This window comes from Vitis riparia, chromosome 10 (assembly GCF_004353265.1).
Source record: "Vitis riparia cultivar Riparia Gloire de Montpellier isolate 1030 chromosome 10, EGFV_Vit.rip_1.0, whole genome shotgun sequence".
NCBI classification, from domain to species: Eukaryota; Viridiplantae; Streptophyta; class Magnoliopsida; order Vitales; family Vitaceae; genus Vitis; species Vitis riparia.
In genome coordinates, this window is record NC_048440.1 from 16,072,517 (window position 1) to 16,094,973 (window position 22,457).

At 35.0% G+C, this 22,457-nt stretch overlaps 3 protein-coding genes across 5 annotated transcripts; 2 read left to right on the forward strand and 1 right to left on the reverse strand.

Moving 5' to 3' along the window:
- Positions 1–822: 822 nt before the first annotated feature.
- Positions 823–3,056, reverse strand: LOC117923284 (aquaporin NIP1-1). The gene is made up of 5 exons (XM_034841509.1): positions 2,696–3,056; positions 2,310–2,534; positions 1,771–1,968; positions 1,426–1,487; positions 823–1,337 (listed from the first exon to the last, which is right to left on the reverse strand). Exons 1-5 carry the CDS (start codon positions 2,837–2,839, stop codon positions 1,118–1,120), a joined length of 849 nt encoding a protein of 282 aa, XP_034697400.1. The 5' UTR covers positions 2,840–3,056; the 3' UTR covers positions 823–1,117.
- Positions 3,057–12,623: 9,567 nt separating this feature from the next.
- On the forward strand, positions 12,624–13,864 carry LOC117923636 (carboxy-terminal domain RNA polymerase II polypeptide A small phosphatase 1-like). The gene has a single exon (XM_034842025.1). It carries the CDS (start codon positions 12,804–12,806, stop codon positions 13,659–13,661), a length of 858 nt encoding a protein of 285 aa, XP_034697916.1. The 5' UTR covers positions 12,624–12,803; the 3' UTR covers positions 13,662–13,864.
- A 722-nt stretch (positions 13,865–14,586) lies between these two features.
- On the forward strand, positions 14,587–21,509 carry LOC117923634. 3 transcript variants are annotated; one of them, XM_034842024.1, is made up of 6 exons: positions 14,587–15,581; positions 15,695–15,963; positions 17,111–18,025; positions 18,382–18,582; positions 18,971–19,166; positions 20,935–21,193. In XM_034842024.1, the coding sequence occupies exons 2-6, from the start codon at positions 15,883–15,885 to the stop codon at positions 20,943–20,945; spliced, it is 1,404 nt and encodes a 467-aa protein (XP_034697915.1). In that variant the 5' UTR covers positions 14,587–15,581; positions 15,695–15,882; the 3' UTR covers positions 20,946–21,193. The 3 variants fall into 3 exon arrangements, with proteins under 3 accessions (XP_034697915.1, XP_034697913.1, XP_034697914.1); XM_034842022.1 differs by having other exon boundaries at positions 14,592–15,581; positions 21,101–21,509; XM_034842023.1 differs by lacking the exon at positions 15,695–15,963 and having other exon boundaries at positions 14,593–15,581; positions 21,101–21,509.
- The last annotated feature ends 948 nt before the right edge of the window (positions 21,510–22,457 follow it).

The following is a 22,457-nucleotide window of genomic DNA, read 5'->3' on the forward strand; positions in this document are numbered from 1 at the left end:
ATATATCCCACCAATAAACATGGCCTTAGAATTTTAAGACCAATCCATTTTAGTCTAGTGATCATCACCATGATTTGAATTTGGGAGGTTGATCGGGACTTAAAAAATGTTCATGGGATTCCCCAAAAATAATTTATGCACATCCTTTAAAATAAATACTAATTTGATGGATTTTTGTGTTTGGTCTGATGTTTGACCTTTTGCATTCAAATAAACTGCCTAAAAATAATACTTCAAAACAAACACGGCCAAAAGCATGCGTACTAAACCAAGTTTTCGATAGAAAAACAAATACCCATGCTTACATACTTAGGTTGAAGAGTAAAACTGCCTAGGGAAGTTCAATTTCCCTTTCATTTCTACATGAATTCTAGGTTATTCAAACTGAATATCTTGATAACTCCGGCGTAGTCAGATTCTTAGTTTCGTCCCTAACTTCTCCTTTTCATAATGGGTCGTGTTTCATGCCCATTGGATCATCGTCCACCCTTGTTCTTATCCAATTTCTTCACTTTATACGCTAATCTTTTATGACATAAGGCATCCTCTTGTGAATGATGGCAGCAGAATAGTCTATGAGACCATCTACAAACAGCATGTGATCTCTTATCTTCCTCAAATACTGATGATCCGCCACCAATTCCACGACCCCTTTTCCTGAAATGAGCCTATATCAGTGACGTATGGTATTCAAGACTCCCAATCTCATTTTGGCTATGGCTTTTAATCATTGCAAATACCGATTTGTATTTGAAGAGAATGCATTCCGGTTCAAACTTCTATTGCTAAAAGTAATTTTTTATTTTTTATTCGGAACAAACAGGACACAAGGAAGATGTTGTATAGTATAGCCATTTATGATAGAACACGATTCATGTGAAATTACAACCAAATTCAGCAAATTTGAAATCTTTTTACTGCTATCTTTCATGCAAAGTCATATATTCCTATCCATACAACAGATAATCTGGTGTTGGGCAAACATGTGACTTCCTCTCTCTACCTTTCACTTGGTACATGACTACATGTTCCAATTGCGAAAAAAAGGGTGTGGAAGCTAAGAAATCCTCTGTAATTCTATTACAACTCTAGTCCCCTTGGATTAGTAGATTATCAATTAAGACCCATTACGGGACGATTTGCTTTTCAGGAAGGAGCCACTCTTGGTGATCTCACGAAGGGGCTTGTCGGTGAACCTGATGATGTTGTAGACCCAAGCTCCTGATATGGCTCCACAAGTCGGTGCCAGTAAATATATCCATATCCCCCTGTAAGTGTTCGATACAATTGCAGGCCCCAAACTCCTTGCTGGATTCATCGAAGCACCCGAAATTGGCCTGTCAGACAAGATCCAAAACCTTCAGTATACACATCTCAAAACCATACTATAATCCGTAAAGAAATATCCAAAAGGTAGATCAATACCCTGCAAACATCACATTAAGTAACACAGTAGCTCCGACGGCAAGCCCAGCAAGTTCCCCAATCTGCATTACAAACAAAACAAAACCATGGCATCAAGTCCATATCATAGTCCATTGCAGACAAAGACTAAAAGGCTAAGAGTTTGGAGATATTAGGCATACGATAGGATATAATAACAATAATTCTAATGGCACTAAAGGCCAACAAGAACGGGAGGTGGCTAAGCAAGTAATGAATGAAGAGGTTAAGTAGGATAAAACTTTTGGAATTAATGAATGAAAGAGGTGAAGTAGGATAAAAACTTTTGGAATTCATGAATGAAGAGGTTAAGTACTACAATCATACAGCTCTATTGTCGGTGGCAACGCCGGAGATGACAAACATGAGGTAGAATGTGATTATGAACTCGATGACAAAGGACTGCAAGTCCGAGCCTGCCGGAAGAGTTCCAGGAAAGTGGTCTTGCTTCCCGTTGAAAATCAGTCGAAGGGTTCCACTTGCTAGCGTTGATCCGATCACTTGAGCCACTACATAGGCCGGAACCTGCAAGGGAAAGAGAGAATTTATTTAAACAAAAGAGGGGATTGAAAGAAATTTCTTATAATTTTATGAATGTATGACTTTTGCAGTAGCCTGGAACATCCATGGTTGAGACCCATTACCCAAAACCTCATCTCTGAAGCCAGGTATTGATTAATACTTGCAGGGACCACAGGGAGGGAGGTATAAAGAGTTTTCATTGTTCTTTTTCTGAGGATTTTTATATGGCGTATTGACCAACAAAACCCTTTTTATTAGAAGGTTAAGGACCAAACCTTACGGGACTGGGTTGGTTGGTGTGGTTTACCAGTTTTGATGGTTGGTTAAACTGCAGTGGGACTTACCTGTTTCCATGGGAATCTCTTGCAAGTAGCGAAAGCAATGGTGACAGCAGGGTTGAAGTGGGCACCGGAGATGTGGCCGACGGAGTAGACCATTACCATCACAACCAGTCCCCACACTATGGATATTCCGGGCAAAGTCACTACGCTATTCTTGTCAGAATTCACCACCACCGCAGCACAGCCAGCGAATATCAAGAAGTACGTGCCCAGCACCTCTGCGATTAACTATATCAAACAACACACAATTTAACATCACATTAGACTCAAAATTTGAGTTCTCTCTCATATACAGTTCCTTGATTCAGAACCCTATGAATATTCCTGGTGGCAGGATAAAATAAATAACTGATCAAGAAGAAACGAATAGGATAGGGAAAATCAATCACCTTTTGTACGAAAGGAAAAGAGAAAGAGGAGGTGGATCCTTGTTTTGTTGCGGAGGAGGGGGGTGGAGGATTATGATTGGCATCACTGTCTTTTATGTTCAGGGAAACCTCATGGTTTCCATTGGCTCCTGATAGCTCGGCCATCAGTTCTAGCTATACAACAAAGAAGATGAGAACCACCCAGAAGAGCAAAGGACAGAGAGCTTTGGGTTATGGGGATGGAGTGAGCAAATACCCGGGGCACGTCCCTATTTATGGAACCCAGAAGCACAAAAAGTGAAAACGGAGGAGAGATATAGAAATAGAAGAGGAGAGAAGGAGGGTTTGGACTCATTCAGAAAGATGGAAGGGTTGACCCATACATGATAACATCCTCAATTTTTTCCAAGCATCAAACGTTTTTTAGTTTCTTATATTAGAATTTATTTTCTTTGGAGATATCGTCGAGAGGCGTGACTTTGCCAATGCGAGCAGAAAGCATTGAAGACTGCTTCAACTACCCACCGGAAATACAGAAAGACATGAATGCCTTTTCAATATTTCTCAATTCTCATTGACATCACACTTCATTAATCCCATCTATGTGGGTACCTCCCTTGGAAAATTAACCCTCTTATTGTCACTCATCCCCTTAAGCCCAAAATATATTTTAATTGAAATTGTTAGTAAAATATTATAGTGACTTCAAGTATGGCAATAAACCCAAGTGTGAGAAGTTTTAAGTTCTGCTTTTAGAGAAATTTTGCTTTGAATGGCTTTGGAATTCCCTAGAAAAAAGTTGTGTTCAGTGGATTCCATGTTTAGCTCATGGAACCCCTTAATTACTTAATCATTTAAAGCCAATTTTGTAAAAGCATTTTGAACACCCGCAGCCAACCTCGTGTGTCTTTTGTAAAGACACTGTCCTACTTTTCTTATTTCATGAATCATGACATGGTGGGTGTGAAAGGAAAGCGAAGGAGCTGCTCCTTTGCATGAGGGACTTGAAAGTTCAAAACCACCACAATGCCCACACGGGGTTTGAAATTTTGTTGATACTCTTCCTACACCCTTTCCTTCGAAAATACAAGGGCAAAGGATGTTGAAAAGGAATCATAATGGGACGAGTTTTTTTAAATATTTGGCACAACCCTATTTTTAGTAGAATGTGTTTCAAATAGCAAGCCTGTAAATTTTGAAGATTTTTTTCTTTTTTTTTCATTTAAAAATGGATTTTAGAAGATTATTTAAATATTTTCTTGTTGGAATAACTAAGAGATCACATGTCTGATATCCATCCCATTGTCATCCTCGTCACCGTCGATGACGGTGATGGATTGGCAACTGTTGATCTTAGCCCCATTTTAAATTATTAATAAAAAAATCCGGTGGGACAAAGGACAATGTGAAAACAATTGATGAAAGGAATGAAGATCCGGGATTTGTTTTCCAGAAAGGAACCCTTCTCTTTGAAAAAGCTGTATACCTTTCAAATTTGGACTGCTACCAGAAGGGAAGATGTGAAATTCATTAATAGTGGACTGAAAACGTAACCTTGATTCAGTTTGACCGTCCAATCTGATGGGAGCCATCAACGCCATTCCCTTTGGGAGGTTGGATAAAATTTGAAATAATTTATGATTATCAAGGATTAATGACTCACCCCTTTACATGCTCTAATCATTACTTTCCTTATTTTATACAAATTTGCATAATTTTTTATTCATTCCTTACCAACTTTAAAATATATATATATATATATATATATATATATATATGCAAAAAGTAAAGTTGTGTTTCATATATGATTTTTAAAATAGTTTTAAAAAATTATTATTTAATTTTTGTAAAATAAAAATCTATTTAAAAATCTAAAATTTTTTAATATTTTTTAAAATAAAATTTATATCTAATATTTTATTTTAAAATTATTTTATATATTTATATATTTATTTTTTCAAACAGTTTCAACAAAATAAATAAAAATAATAAGAAAACATCTAAAAAATATTATTTACAAACACACTATTTTCTATTTTTAATGGCAAAAAAAATAAAAAATATTTTTTAATTATCAAACATGTTTCCTATTTTGTTTTGAAGAACATAACATTATACCAAACAAACCCAAAATTTTCTAAATTATTATTGAGATAAAATTATCTTAGAAATGAATACTATATTAAAATCTTAAAATAATAAAAAAATAAATTGTAAAACAAAATGAGCAAAGAAAAAAATAAGAAAAGGATAATAGAATACACGAAAAAAAAGAGTTACATAAGGGATGATCATCCAGAACATCGTAGTGATATAGAATGTCATATTTTATAACCAAAAAATATTTTTATTCTCAAATACAATTACTTGTTGAATGATTGGGTAATAGATAGTGACCTCATTCCTTTTGTGTACAAACATCCAATTTGGTCTCCTAATTTTTTTATCATATAATTTATATCTACCATATACATTATCAAAACATCACTTCCATATGGGACGTCACAATATACCATTAATCATAGGCATCACATATAGAATATTTCTATGTGTAATTAAAATAATTTAATAAATAATTTAATAATTGCGAATTACTTGTTTGGCCTCGGCTTCCGGTCATAAAAGACGGCGGTTATAAAATTTACTGCAGGATCAAAATGGCAAAATAAATTAAAATTTTGGAAAGTTGAAAACAAGGAAAATAATATTTTGAAGGAAATTTCGATCACTTCAATTATAAATAAGAAAAAAATAAGGAAACTTATAAAATTTTTAATTTAATTTAATTACATACTATCCTATCTTGTCCCGTCATTCCTCTTATGATATATGATATCAGACTAAATATTCAATTTTGATCTATTTAAGAAAAAATAACTATGTCTTATTAAAATGTCCATAAATGTTATTTTTTCTTATATGTTATTTAATCAATTTTTTTAAATTCTATGTTATTACCATTTTATACTTTTTAACATTTCCTTACCTTTCAGGAAATTCACGTTTTTTTCTCCTATTTTTCCTTTTTTTTTTTCTTTTAACAATTTTTGAATGAAACATAAGGAAAAAAAAAAAACAAAAGAGACTATTTTTGGGCTTTTTTTTTTTTTCCTTTCCTCGGGATCCTCTAGAAACCAAACATGATCAAAAGATTTTTCTTGAATGGTTTTAATTATGTAACACAATGTCAAAGTCAAACAAACGTTTAAGAGATTTTATTATTATTTTTATTAATAATTATTCACTATTTATTAACCCTGGCCATCTCTTTACGGTAGGCCAACAACCGTCGTTACTTGGAAAATGAGATAAAATCAGGTGTTTCGCTTCTCCCACTATCCAAATTACCTAGTCAACGCCCAAAACTTGATTCAATTCCTCATCAGATTAATGGTAATATCAAGATTAAATCAGTGTATGGTATTAAAGTTTTAAAAAAGTCCCTAATCTAGTAATTAATTTCATAAATATGACTTTTTTTTAAAGTTGTCCAATCAGAATGTGACAAGTGTAGTTAGACTGGGTCAAATTTGAAAAACCGTTGTGGGCAGTTGAGTCATATTTCCACACAAGTACACCGACGGTCAAAGGCCAGTTTTCTCTGAGGCCCAACGGACATTAGGTGGCCCACGGTTGAAGAAAGGGTTCAGTGGGCCAAGCTTATGGGTTAGAATATAATGAATGATGTGTGGACTTTGGATCCGAGGCTTTTTCTTGTCTGAATTTTCTCATTCGAGGATTACTCTAATGGGGTCCATGGCAAATTAGAAATTTCAAAATGTCTCAGTAGAGTGGAAGAGGGTGAGATCCAACTCTCCACTATAGTTCTGGACAGGCCCACCAAGGGCCCACAAAGGTGATCTCATGTTTGGTCATTGATTGCATGGGATATGGCATTCATCCATGGAGCTCAATCATTGGTCTACTAGAAGTGGTGATCCCAAAATGATTCTATAGTTGTCTTTATTTGTTGATTTTTATTAGTAAAATTTTTTGTTAACATTTTCCTTTTGCTAAATTAATACATTTGTTAGGGGAAGCTAATCCAGACATAAGATTATTATCTTTGAATGCACATGACTTATTGTTCCTTTTATTATGATAGTAGAGAAAGTATTTTTAATCATTTTAGCACTTGAAAATTTTTATTTTTTAAGTGTTAAAAAGATTAAAAACTCTTTGAAGTTATTGTTAAATGCATTCTTAAATTTTTTTAATCTTATTAAATATGAAATCCCTTCACATTATGAATGACAATGAGAAGTTTTTTCAGAAACCCGTTCTATTTCACACCTAATGTAATAAGTTTAAAAATTAAATAAATAGGTTTAGAACAAATTTGAATTTTTTTAAAAAACTCAGGACGAGTTCAAAACGAGTTCGAGACAGGTTTTGAGTATTGTCTTATCTTGTCCCACCCAATTCAATTTTTTTTAATGAGGCAAAGATGAAAATTATTTTAAATAAACAGAACGAGTTGAGATGAGAATGACTCGTCCCGAATTAGCTCCATTCTCATCCCTAATTCAAATGCAACAAAACCTCATGAACTTGATATTCCTTTATTTTATGCCAAAATATTTATCAAATTAATGTGTCTTTTCCATATCGGTATTCATATATTATTATTTTATTTTTTTTCCTATTAAAACGCACGAGTGCCGTTCTGATTTAAAAGTTAATTATAATTTTATTATGATTTTTTTTTATAAAAAAATAATAAAGTGGATGTTGATGGGACTGAAAACTCCTTTAAAAAATATTTTTGAAAGCAATCTTGATTTATAATTTTTTATTTTTTAAAAAAGGTATGAGTTTATTAACAGACATGAAAAATTAAACCAAAAGGCATGTTAAAAGCAACTAATGTACTGTCAAGTAATTTTTAAGAAATTTCACTTTTCCCATCAGTCAAATCTTTTTGAGATTGCAGTAGACCCTTCAGAACTCAGGAGCTGCCATAGCTTTAATAGCAACTTGTTCTTATAAAAAAAAAAACAAACAAAAGAAGAAGAAAACTTTTAGTAAAGAAAATGCTTTTAACAAAAGCATCGATCACCCCACAATCGACATAAAAAGAAGTGTGAAAGAGAGTTCAAATCCAGACCAAATCAACTACAAAGTCCAAGCAAGCAAAGTGGGCAAAGCCAATTTCAACCAACCTCCCACTATTCACCATTTCAATAGCAGAAACTGGAGTCAAACTCTCTACCATTTTTTTTCTTCCGTCTTTGCTCATTTACCGCCCCAATATCGCATGCCATGCTTCCACCATGTTAATATATATATAGATGCCTACCGTTTTTCATGCAATCCTACGTTATCCAGACGTCTTTTGTGCGCCAAGGAATGGGGATTAATATAGTTAAGCAACGACTTTCTTGCACCTGTTCCATGCATGATTCTTAGATACTCAAAAGCAAAGCTTTATCTGTTTTTCCTTTTTTCCTCCTTTTTTGGGAAGTGGCAAGCAAAAAGACCCACGATGGTGGCGGTCTTTTTCTTTTGTGTGGAAAATGTGTGTTTTTGTCCTTGGTCAAAGTCTTCAGCTACTTGAGTATCGCTGCACTTCTCTCTCTTTTGGTACTTAGATTAATGCCTCCGTGTTGGCTAGTTTGATTGGTTTAGATTATTGGGAAGTTGCTTTGATGTTGCTCTTGCGTTTGGATGTTTGTGGAGAAGGAGAAAAGAAAAGAAAAGAAAAGGTAAAAAGATTTGTCTTGGATTTGCTTAGTTATGAATGGAATCATTCTTTTATAGATATTATTTGTTTCGGCTGAATGTGTTCTCACGATAACAACGACCGCACCTAACTGTGTAGATAATATCCATTTTAGACCAAATAGACTCTCATTATTTTAAAACATATTTACATAATTAAGAGGAATTCATACATATATAACGTTAACAACTTTTTTCTCCATTCAATGTGGGACATTACAATTATCTCATCTCAAAACACATATTTATTGTGTATTAATTTATTACAAGGTCACTAATTCAGAGTCCACATTGACATCAATGATCAACTCTAATACCATTTTGTAACAACCAAAACTTATTTTTTTAACATTCGGATAGTTTCATTCTATTTTGAAAAGAGGGGTTATTCTAAACTGCTATCATTTTAAATTTGAATTTCTTTTTTATTTTTCCCTTTACTTTATTTTCTTTCATTTTCCCATCAACCAAACATGCTTTTATGTGGAGAGATCTTCTAAGAAGTGTGGTTAATTTTTTGTTTTTTTCTAGAGAAATGAGCGAGGAAGAAGATGTCACTAGAGGTGGCTTAGATTGATGGTATTACTTAATTACCTTTGATTTCAAGTTTTATTTTGTTTGATTAGGTTTATCTTGAGTAGTTCTCTCTTAATTAAGGGATAATCAATGTTTACTTAGTTTCTCCAATGGTTGATATTCTGATTGATGGATAACTCATTTAATTGATCGCACACATTAATAAAGAATCTTAAAAGATGAAGCAGTACATAAATGATTGAATTAAGAAATGGAGCACTAGAATAATTTGATAAGACTTGTAGATTTGAATTTGAATGTTAAATCTTATAGCCAAATTGAAATCTATCGCTTGATGAAATTAGTCACAAATAGACTATGATCTAATTAAAGTTGAAATGTGAAATCTAGCCCCTTTTTGGGATTCTTTTTTGTCTAACTTATGATCTTCTCTATAGTTTTATCTTACTTGTTTAGTTTTTGTTCATAATTTCAATCAATTAATTTATTATTTTTGCATCATAATCTTTTATTGCTATATTAAAATTTATTTTCAATCAACAAGAAGTAATCACATAAACAATGAAACCATCAAAACTACGCTCATACCATTTCCCTATGATAATAACCTAGGGTAGGAATGGCAACGGGGTGGGTTCGGGACGGGTCGCCCCCATCCCAACCCCGCCCCGTTTAGGCAAACCAATTCCCATGCCCGTCCCGTTTAAAAAATTAAACAGGGTGGTTTTTTTTTTAAAAAATACTTTAAAAAATTTTAATTACATTGAAATAAATATATTTTATAAATAATAAAATTATTATATTTTTTATAACTTATTTTATTAAAAAAATTTATTATTATCTATATATTAAAAATAGTAAAATTAAATTTTAAATTAAATTAAAATTTAAAATTAAATTAAATTAAAATTTAAAATTAAATTAAATTAAATTTTAAAATTAATTTTATATGTAAACGGGGCAGGGCAGGGCGGGATGGGGCAATACCCGAACCTACCCTGGGTTTAAAAAAAAAATCTCATACTCGTCCCAAACCCGTTTAATAAATTTTAACCCCGTCCCATTAGGGGCAGGGCGGGACGGGTACCCGAAAAAACCCGCCCCGTTGTCATCCCTAACCTAGGGTGGTGTTTGTTTTTTTACTTAATTCTAAATAGAACCTTAATGCTTAATAGTGTTAAATATTAAGTTATTTGTTTTTGTAATATTTTATTTCTTTTAAGCATTAAAAAGTAAAAAAAAAAAAACCAATATGTTATTTTTTCTATTTAGAAAAAGCTACATATTTTGGTTTTTTCTATTTAGTAAAAAGTTTATAATAAGTCATGAAAAAGTAGAAAAATAAACAATCTAAATTCTAAAACTAAATTGTTTTAAGCAAAAAGCCAAAAAAACAAACACCACCCTAGTTTACTATTGACTTTTTGCTTGTTTTGACAAATGCTGAGAGAGATACAGATGACTTAATGAAAAATCGCCCTCTAATATGAAAATTTAGGAGATTACTGCATATTTTTACAATAGGAAAATCGGAAGTCCTCCTAGGTTGAAACACATTCATTTGATGAAATTAAATTGGTTCATAAGAATCAACATAAAAATAAAGGATGTTTTTAAGGAATTTATGTTCAACAAAAAGACATCCAAGCTAATCTAATTAAAAACAATGACCAAATTTCTCAAGTTTTAAATGAAATGAGAGTTTTAATAAATAATTTTGAAAAAGCTAATTTCTTTATGTTGGACCCGTTAGTCAATTAAACTGTTACAGGTAAAGTTTGAAAATGGTTGAGTGAATGAAAGTTAGTGCAAGGTTGGATTAAAAGTTTTAATTGAGTTAAAATATTTTAGTTAGTTTAAAAAGAATTTTACATTGAAAATTTAAAAGTTTTTTTTAAATAATAAAAATAATTTGAAAATAAATTTTAAATTGAGGATTTAAAATTAGGAATTTTAAAAAGAGTTTTTTTTTTTAAATATTTTGTAATTTAAAATATGAAATCTTTCCATTTTTATTTTTTTTTTTAAAAACAAGTTTTTAATTTTTTTTAATAAATATAATTTCTAGTTTGATTACTATTCCACTAGTTTTTCCCTACTCTACCTAAATATGTTTTTTTGGGGACATTTTGAGATAATCAACCAATTTGCCCAACATTTTTAATCTCTTTTAAGAAATAATTTTTTTGAGGACATAGAAAATCTATTGGAATATTGAAGGTGTTGTAGCCATGTAAATTTGTGTGCTTTGATGTGTATTTTGATCTCAGGTAATGGATTATAGATTAGAGGTCTTAAATTATGTAATTTTTTATCTCTACAGTTTTTCACATAATTTTATTTTATTTTATGTCATTTGCTTATTTATTTGAATTTGATTATTTTGCTTATCTCTAATATCTCTTGAAATTAAATTGAATTAAAATAACTTATCTTTTTATCATAATCTTTTTAAACATATTCATTTACTCTCTCTGGGTGTTATTATACTTTGTCTAAATAAACTATTTGTTTAAATAACTCTAAGAGAGAGAGAGAGAGAGAGAGATAGATAAGAACTTGTAGGATCTGTGGGTAATCTCTTGGGCAATGGGCTGGAACTTGGGTTTTGATGCGTATGTTGGACAGCCCATGTAGGCCCAATCCAGTATAGCCCGCCATTGCTGGTTGTGAGATAATCCTATTCTAATTGGGGTTATAAGTCTTTTCCTTTTTCATTTTTATTATAAATACGGGAATTTTATTAGCAGCCCAAAAAATAAAATATCTTTATGCTTGAAACATGTTAGATAAAATGTGAATGGACAAGCCTAATTTCATATTTATATTTAATTTAAAAGATAAAATTAAATAAAATCAAATTAAAATTATTTAATAGTTGTTATATTTTATATAAAAATATATTATTATTTTTTATTATAGAAATAGAAAATAGAAAATGTATCTGATTGAACTCTAACTAAAAAGAAAAAAATTTGATGAAGTCCTATTATGGGGGACACAATTAATTTAAGAGTTTTTCATTATATTCTTATCTTATTTGGGAAGGCACATAAGACTTTCTTACTAATCTTAATAAAAGACGAAAAATTAACTATGTTTGATTTTGAAAAATTTGGGAAAACACGAGAGAAAAAAAATAGAAAAAAAGGAAGAAGAAGAAAAGAATAAAATAGAAAATAAATTAAAATCAATAAATTATTTTTATATACTACCCAAACTTATTTCATTTATTTAACTTTACTATTAAAAATTAAATGATTTAAAAATATATAAATATTTTAGATTTTCTTTTCTATTTTCCACAATAAAATCAAATATTAAAAAATTTATTTTCTTTAATATTTTTATTTTCGAGGAATCTAACATAGCCTTAATATTTTTAGTTGAGCTAGAATTAGCCCAATCAAATTATATTTCATTTTTTTTTATCCACAATAGTTTTTGTAATCTAATGGCCAATCCCAACCGTATTTAGAGTATAATCTATAATTTTATTTATTTATTTATTTTTGGTTTTTGTAGAATAGAAAATTGAAATCAATTGTAACCAAACACAGCCTTAGTTTATCCAAAGGGTGACAGTCTGTTGCCTTTCACTATCCATTTCCACTCTATTTTAAGCCAAAATCCAACCGTACAATAACAAAACTAACCACTACCCACCTTTCCCTTTTAAATAAGTACTCCCTCTAGCTTCGTCTCCGAACCTCACTTCTTACCGTTGCTCCGAACCATATTTCAAATTCCCAAACCTCTTCTTACCGTTCAAACCCCCTTCCCACCCATCTCCGCCTTCCATTCTAACCCATTCTCTTTAGACATTCCTCTCCCCCCTCTGTCGTCTGAAGGGAGAAGAAGAAACACAAAAATGGTGTCCAGAATCATCAAGAAAACCCCAACAAAATCTATCAAAGACTGCCGGAGCCGTCGCCGGAAGAGGTCGCCCCTCAAGAACAATGTCGCCGCCGCCTCTTCTCTTGTCATTGCGTCCATAAACAAATCGATCTTCACCTGCCATCGACGCCTTATCAAAATCTTCTCCAAACTAACCCGAATCAGCAACACCCCCAACCGGAGAAAGGGATACCAAATCTTGAAGAAGAAGGCAGAAGAAGACGCCAGCGACGGCCCCCGGAAGACCCTCGTCTTCGGCAACCACCTCCCGCCGCTGGAGTTGCCAGAGAAGCGGACGATCTTTCTCGATCTGGATGAGACCCTGGTGCACTCCCAGTCGGGTTTGCCCCCCAAGAAGTACGACTTCATTGTACGGCCGACCATCGACGGGGAAGTAATGAACTTTTACGTTTTGAAGCGGCCGGGGGTCGACGAGTTGTTGGAAAAACTGGGAGAGAAGTTCGAGATCGTGGTGTTCACCGCAGGATTGAGAGAGTATGCTTCGCTTGTGCTGGATAGGCTTGACAAGAAGGGGATGATTTCTCACCGATTGTACCGTGATTCATGCAAGGAAATTGATGGGAAGTTTGTGAAGGACTTGTCTGATTTGGGTAGGGATTTGAAGCGGGTGGTGATTGTGGATGATAACCCCAATGCCTACTTTCTTCAACCCGAAAACGCCATTCCTATGCCTCCCTTTATCGATGATCTTGCTGATGGAGAGCTGGAAAATTTGATCGAGTTTTTTGAAGGATGTGATTCCTTTAAAGATATGAGGGATGCAGTCAAGCACTATCAAGCAAAGGGATCATACAAGCAGTCGGATATTTGATGAGATGAAGAAGTTGTTTTCCTTTTTTAAAAATTTATTTCCTTGTCCTGGCAATTAATTGAATTGAACATCAGTGTTCAATTCTAAAGGGGAAAGAACAGGTTAGGAAATAATGTACGATTTGCTTATTTCCAATCCGATTCAAGTGTACCAATGATTAAACAATTACATGGAATCTATGATCGGAATTTATAAATTCATGGTATCCTGAATCTAGCAAAAGAAAATAATGATTGTGTTTTGCAAGTTTACTGTTATTTGGAAGAAATGGGCCTAAGCTCTTGGTAGGGCACCTAGAATGAAACTTTGTTTAGGATAAATTTCTGGGTCCTTTACTTTTTAAAGTGGAGTTTGGTGTATTTGGGTTGGGTGTAAACTGTAAAAGCAGCAGGGGAAATCTTTGCTGACAAAGCTTTTAGCTAGAGCAGATCATTACAGCATACAGTTTGTGAAAAGGGATCAGTTGCAGAGAAGTGTTTAGTCAGCCCAAAAATAGAAAAGCATCCTAAAGATGGTACAGTTATTCTTAACCTCTGGTGGCCATTGCCAAACTTGCCTGGCTTTGCCATTAGATGAATGGGGAGGGAATGGAGTTCTGTTATTATACTGCATTAACCATCTCTGATCACAGTCTCTGCCACTAATGTGATTTTTCATTTTGGGCTTCATTAAAGTGAACGGAGCCTTCCTCTTTTGGATTGGAAACGCAAGTAGAAAAGATGGCACTGCTTATTCCTGAGGTTTCCTGTGCAAGGGCTACTATCTGTCTCCAAAGATGCCATTGACCAAGCAAAAGAATGGAAATCAAAACATTCCATTTCTGAAAGACTGGGAAAGTGAATAGTGTGTGGTGGATTATGGTTTCTCTGTTGTGGTTAAAAGAGAAAAGACAGACCAGAAAAATGTATAAAGCAGATCAATGCTAAATGACGAACAAAGTGAATGGATACACCCAATAAGATTTTACACAACATCTGATGCAAAAAGATTTGTTCCTGAAATTAATCTTTCTTCATCATCACACATCAACCCAAAACATTAACTTCAAAGATCTGTTTAGGTGGGGAGAATTGGATTTGATTTGAAACTCTTAATTCTGTGGAATTCAAAATCATTGCAATTCATCACAACCCATACATTCAAATCATGAATATGGTTCAGTAACACCAAAATAAAAAAATCCTCATCTTGTTCACTATGAATCGCAAGAGAAGACCTGTTGGGGAAGCCGCCACGCTTCGGCCTTGCTAAAACACATGTCGTCAAGGGCATCGCTTCTGCACCACCGGCACTTAGAGTTCTGCGAGCACTGCGATTTCGAAGCCATTTCGTTGCAATCTGGGATCTGGCTGTTTTTCCGCGCGCCTGACAGACTGCGAATCGCACCAACGCTGTGGGAGATTACTTGATCGTCCCCATGGGACGATTCGTAGAGAGCTGCGAGGAGGAGGACGATAAAAACTGGGACGAAGATCGAAACCCTAACCCTAGTTGCCATAGATGAAGGTTTCTGTTCGTTATCCCCTGAACGGCGCCGTTTTTGGTCCAGTTCTCATGGTGTCGCTTTACAGGCTCAAAACGTGGTCCTACAGGTGGAACCATTATTACAGGTTTGAATATTTTTGGCTGCAGCATAAAACGACACCGTTTGAGTTCCTCCCTCTCTTCCCCTCTTCGTTTCTCCGTTGGAGTTGGACGCCTACATCCTCCGTTTCTCCTAACCGCCGCACAACACCTCTCATCCCTCTCCGTTTCATCTTCTCTGCACCCAAAACGACACCGTTTATTCGTCCTCGACATCCACTATTGCATTTTCTCCCCACTTTCCATCACTTCATGGAAAATTTCTATCGAGAAAGTAACCGAATGTCGAAGGGAATTCTTTACCACGAAGACTGAAGTCTTGAGTACAGATGAGAGGTGATATCATTAAAATCCAAATATTTGTTTCTTTTTTTTTTTTTCTTCTGTAATTATGTTTACTTTATTCCAAAATTAATAAATCTCTGTTTGGTTGCTGAGAAAACTAATAGAACGACAGCCGTGAGGAGTACGTAATCTTCCGTTCGTTTCTCTTAATTCTCCTCAATGTCCGCATATATACTCCAACATTGCCTTTCCTCATACCCAGCCTTTGCTCTCTTCTCTATCATTTCCTCGACGATTGACCCACCTATTTCTCTGCAAATATTTGAAGATCAAAGCACAAACTTGGTCCTTAATGGACGGGGAAAGGGTCTTTTCTGAAATCCAAGATCCAGAAGTTGAGCCTTTGAAGTCTAGGGTTTCTAGTTCGCATTTGGTAATTTTAGCACTTTCTCTTTCTTTTTTTCTTTTTGGTTTAATTCTTTTTGTAAGTAATTGCCGTGGATTTTTGAAATAGAGTTGCGTTAACAGCATGAATTGTCATAAAACTCAGAAGACCTGCCTTTTAGAGAATCTTCAATTTCTTGGATTCTGCTCCAAGAACAGCACCCCAAATTCTTAGAGAACCTAAATTTTTTCTCTAATATTCTGGATAAAAGCAAATATATCCCACTTTAATCCTTCGGCTCTTATACCAATTTTCGTGGAATTTCATAATTTGGAGGCATTGTTCTGGGTTTTGGTACATGCAAACCAAGTAATGCAAAATAATGCACTCTGAGACAAGAATTTTAGATGGTTCAGTCAGCAACTGGAAGCGAAAGCAATCCAGATCGTAATTTCACTGAATCAATGTAAATACGAAAAAATGGACGAAGTAAAACCCAATAGGAGCCACTCCTGATTTCTCAGGTTCCCACTAAAACAAGACTTGCATCAAGATTCACTCCCGTATTCTCAAGATCACACTCACTGGAGATACTTCCAACTCTCTCTAAAACTTGCTGCCTAGAAGGGAGAGAAACTCCAGCCCTCACTTTGAGCATAGCTTAAAAAGGAGGAAACAAACTCATGCATACCTTCTTATGGAGTTTTAAACCAAAGAGCAGTTGAAAAGGGTATGGAAAGTAATATCAGGAGTGACTTTAAACTCATGCTTACCTTCTTATGGAGTTTTAAACCAAAGAGTAGTTTAAAAATGAATAGAAAGTAATATCAGGTGTGGCTTTCTTTCTTTCTTTTCTTTTTGTTTTTGGTGCTTCTTTGTTCTTCATGTTTCACTTGTAATCCCCTGTAATTCTTTTATGAAGCATTATAGGTCCTTTGTTTTCTTCGCTCTTTCTTTTTAATAAATTCCCATGTTCTATCATAGAAACAAAATAAGCTAAGTGAAGTTTTGCTCTAAAAGAGTAACTCCAAAAAAATGAATGTCGGCAGGAGTAGGAATATGAAGCAAATTCTGAGCAATAACAACTATTAGTCATGTTTTTCTTGTTCTTTTAGTTGTCCATTGTTCTCTAGTATCATGTATTTGATTTATTATTTGGAGAATGTCAAAATTTGTTGTTGGATACTCATGACAGGATTGTGAAGAACTCAATAACCAAAGAGAACAGAGTAATTCTCCACTCATTGTTGATTCAGTTTTTCAGAACATGTCTAAACCTGGAGATTATGATACAGAATTTCCCCGAGGGTCCAGGCTGGTGAATGCTGAGCAGCTTGAATCCAATGCTGACCATAGCATGCAAGGTAAATACTTCTATTATGGATCACCGCACTATGAAGAATCTGGGGTTTGGATACCCGTTTCAGTCCCACCAATGTCAGAGAGCGAGCATGAAGAGTGGACCAAAGGTTTTTGTTCGAATGGGGGCCACTTACCTGAAGGAGACATGGGGTGGAGTCAGTTCATCAGGGAAGATAAGGAGTTGACCATGTGGGATGTAGTAGTTGAAATGCTAGTTTTGGCCCAAGGAAAAGTGAGTGCTTTTGCTTCTGGTGGTACTAATGGTTGTATAATTCCGTGGGTATCAAGCCATTTACTTGAGCAAGCTTGGAATGAGATGGCTCAAACTCTCACAGCAGCCAATTTTGGTAAAACAAGGGAAATTCTGGAAGCAGAGCCACCAAGATGGTTGGCGGACAGCTCTGCTGCTGCTTGCATGCTCTGCAGCGTGCGGTTTCACCCAATAATGTGCTCAAGGCATCATTGCAGGTTTTGTGGAGGAATATTCTGCAATGAGTGTTCTAAAGGAAGGAGCTTGTTGCCTGCAAAGTTCCGCACTGGGGATCCTCAAAGAGTCTGTGATGTATGTTTCGTGCGGCTTGATTCTGTTCAATCATACTTGATGGACCAAGTAAGTCATGCTGCTCAGTTGCCAACCCACGATCTGACAGACCTCAGTACTTTGAGATCCTGGGTAAATTTTCCATGGGGACAATCCATGGAGTATGAGATTTATAAGGCAACAAACACTATTCAGGGTTATAATAAGGTAACAATATGGTTATATTATTGATGATTTATGTTGATGCTTAACCCTTTCCATGAAAGTGAGAAATCCAAATAGGCAAAGGAATTGAGGTTTAGAATTGGAATTCAGTCATGGATAACTGCTTTCCTGGTAACTATGTTAGTGGACTTGAAAATTCTTCTTGCCCCATTTGAAAAAGGGTGCATGGAATGTGTCCTGCTCAGATTTTAACCAATACAAGGGAGGAAAATTTGTAGATCCTATTATCATAAAACCAATTCAGTCTTTTATATCAAGAAATATTCTAGTAAAAATGTTTTGCTAAAGTTTCCTGAAATTTCATCTTATGCATTACTGAACAGAATGTCATTGGCCAGGTAGGTTCTCTGAAACCAGAGAAGTTAATTCCAGATGCCATTCTACGGCAAGCGAAAGGCCTTGCAATACTTACCATAGTAAAAGTAGGCATGATGGTTACCTACAAAATTGGAACAGGACTAGTAGTTGCTCGCAAAGAAGATGGTTCATGGTCCCCTCCTTCTGCCATTTCCTCTTTTGGTGCTGGTTGGGGAGCTCAGGTGAAGTAATTTCTTCTGTTTGTTTGTTCTGTCTGAAGTTTGTCTCCGATGGCATTAAGATAATGTACCGCCACTCTCCAAAAGAAATTACTAGGATATGCTACCCCTAAATTCTAACCAAAGAGGCAATACATAACTAAATGCTAAAATATAACTAAAATTTATTGTTTCTTAAGATCTCGATTTTCCAACCAATTGGTAGTATTAAAATTTTCAATTGTATGTGTCCATCTTCACATTACTCCATGGATTGTACTTACAAAGTCATTGTTTATTTATTTATTCATAGAATTTTTGGTCTAATGTATTTGTAAAAGGTTTCTAAAAGCTAATCATGCATTTCCAAATCGAGCTGTTGTTTCCCTTATCTGGGTTTACTTGTTTATAGGTTGGAGGAGAATTGACAGACTTCATAATTGTCTTGAGAACAAATGATGCTGTCAAGACATTTAGTGGTAATGCACATCTGTCAGTTGGAGGAGGCTTGAGTGCAGCTGTTGGCATTGTTGGACGAGCAGTCGAAGCGGATGTACGAGCTGGTGATGGCGGGTTTGCTGCTTGTTATACATATAGCTGTAGTAAAGGTACTTCTTCCTCGGTTAATTCTGTATCATGTTATTCAAACTCTGCATGTTCTAGAAACCTATCAAATTTGGGGGAGGGGGAAGTGTATCTGTGTGGCCTTGAAAGGGCTGCATTTGACTCCCAAGTTCATCTTATGAAAGATTCTTCGATCTACACCAGTCAAAAGAGGTAATGTGTAACTGAAGTGATAATTTGATATGTCAAGTTAGGTGGTGCAGTTCCTAGATCATTGTTGATCTTTCACCAATCACTTCAAGGGAAGTGTATCTGTGTGGCCTTGAAAGGGCTGCATTTGACTCCCAAGTTCATCTTATGACAGATTCTTCGATTTACACCAGTCAAAGGAGGTAATGTGTAACTAAAGTGATAATTTGATATGTCAAGTTAGGTGGTGCAGTTCCTAGATCATTGTTGACCTTTCACCAATCACATCAAGCCACATCATGATATTGAAGGATCCTACCATCATTTCAGGAGAAAGTGAGCCACCTCAGGAATTCATTTGTTTAATCATTCTTTAATTAAATGATAACAGTTCCTCCTTTTTTCTTTTTCTTTTTTAAATATATCACCTTGGTTGTGAGAAGGCTGAAAATCCCAACTACTGTATAAATAAATCATATAGAGTCTAGCCTTCAAATCCAGCAACTAGGGAAAGATTCAATTTGGGGCAGGTCTCCTCCACCTCTCCCTTTTATAGTTTGCTGTACAAATTTTCTCTTTCATATGTTTGGTGTGAACTGCATGCCTTTTTAGTGAAATAACCATTAACAGGTACACCCCTTTAGGAATGGTGCAAAGAAACAACTGCATTAGGAAGAAGATAGAGATTATTTCAGTTAGTATATAGCACTATATCAATTACCGAGTATCAACTAAGCAAAAAATTTTGCTAACAAGGAATACCCGAAAGGCCAAAAAATTTGTATTCCATACTATAAACTAAAAGCTTCTGTTTAGTGGTAATCCCACAAACAATGAGTGTAGGTAACAACTGATGGTGGAAAATATAGCTAATCATCTTTTGACATGAATAACCTATTGCCATCTACATCAGAAGCTATTCCATTTTATTTCTGGTTGGTGTCTATAATGCTGGTTGAAATTTTTAAGGATATTGAAAAATGTGGAGGAATCCATGGACCTTCAGTGGGAGGTGGAGTATTGGGTAGGGCTGGTGGTGGGTAGGTTGGTGTTTGGTGTGACCCACCAGCATAACTGGAAGTTTATCAACCTGTCTTCCCTTGTTAATTCTAAAATCCTTGTATTGGGTCTGATACTAAGCCCTAAGCTAATATCCAATTCGAGGATGTTCAGTGGAATGGCTTGACCTTTGAAGATCCCCTTCCATTTTCATTTGCATTTCATGAGTGTGAATGCCACTCTTGCAAGTGTGTACAACCCAAACCATGATCTTCTCCCCCCCATCCCACCCTACTAAAGGTTTATATGATGGTTCTATTATAATTGTCTCTGAAGTCATTGAAGCCACTCAGATTGGGCTTTTGGTGCCCCAAATTGAACTGATGGTATTGGTATGTGCAGATGGAAAGTTTTGCCTGAATATTTATTGCCCAAGATGGAAATTTTTTGCCTAAATATTGATTACCCAAATTGAACTTTTGGTAGTATCATAATTATTTGCATTTGAATTTTGAAAAAAAGAAAATCATTTTTTTTCCATGCATCCTTATCCATTGAATTTTACTCGTTCTTGTAAGTGATTTTGTTGTTTTTGCCAATAGCTTTGTTGAAATGTTTTTGCAGAAATCCCTTGAAGCTAATCAGGGGCCTCTGATCTGCCTTCAAAAACCACGCGGAAACCTCTAAATCCATTAGTTCCATGCTTGTTTATTTTGCATGCATTCCCAAATTCCAAAACTGTACATTTCTGCCTTCATACCATGTAATGTGATGACTGTTGACCACGCAGGCGCATTCTTGGGATGTTCGATTGAGGGAAGCATCTTCACCACCCGCAAACAAGAGAATTCTCGATTTTATGGTAGCCAGTCAATCAGTGCATCTGACATTCTTCTGGGTTCATTGCCTCAGCCACCAGCGGCCGCCATCCTCTATCGTGCGTTGACTGATCTATATCAAAAGCTTGATGGATGATCCATATGATTTGGGCATTCACATGCAGCATCTCTTTGGTAAGGATGCTCAAATGATGTACAGCATGTCACCATTTAGACCATCTGCCCAAGGCTGGTGGTTTGTGTATAAATTCAATGAACACACGGGTTAAACTCATATTCCTCTCATTTGTATATAAAAACTTGTAAGATGAACAGATGCAAATTCATTGCCAAGGAATAAAAGAAACAAGTTGTTTTAATGTTTTTGTCAATTAAGAACGCTAATTTTTTTCCCCTCAAATCTTTGGAGTTCTCTCTTATCGTTGAGTTAGATTTTTTGTAGACCTAATGATGATTTTTAGGATAAAATGAATGGGGTTATTATTGCAATTTCTAATGATGATTTTTAGAATAAAAAGAATGGGCCTATTATTGTAATTTCATTTTGTGGAAGTGGGTTATTTTATGGAAGAGTGGTGGCGTGAAGACTTACTTTTGAGACTCTTTCCTCATCTTACTTGTCATATCCAGTTCGAAAGATAATTGGGGAGTGGATGTTTGGAGCAGTTTGGTGAAAGGGGATACTAGAGTCCATGCTTTTGTATACCGTTTCATAATTGGGAGCTGGGGACAGTGGAGGTCTCTTTGTGCAAAATTCTAAAGCAAGTAGTCAGGTGGACGTAGAGAATGGGATGGTATGGTGGATTCAAAGAGTGGAAAGTTCCCTGTTCAATCTTTCTGTTCCTTTTTGGTGTTAGGAGGAATAAAACCCATTTCCAATTGTAGCTATTTGGAAACTATGGATTCTGATGGAACTCGCTTTTTTGTTTTTGTATGGGAAGCTACACGAGGAAAGATTTTGATTTTGGACTAGTTGTGAGAGGTGGTTGTCTTTAGGGAATGGATTTTACAGGTATAAAAGAGAAGAAAGTCTCTTGATCACATTTTCTTATATTGTAGCTTTACAAGATTGTTGTGGCAATTGATCTTATTCAGGCTTGTTATGGAGTGAGTGATGCACATCTCAATCGGGCGATGTTATCAAGTTGAAATGGGTTTTATGTGGAAGAGTGCGAATGACGATCTTATGGTAGCAAGCACTCAAATCCTTTTTATTTTTATTTTTTTTGTTTTATATGTATAATTTGGTGTAATGTGTTAGGCATGATATAATGGCGGCTTCTATGTCTGGTAAATTTTGTTAATGAG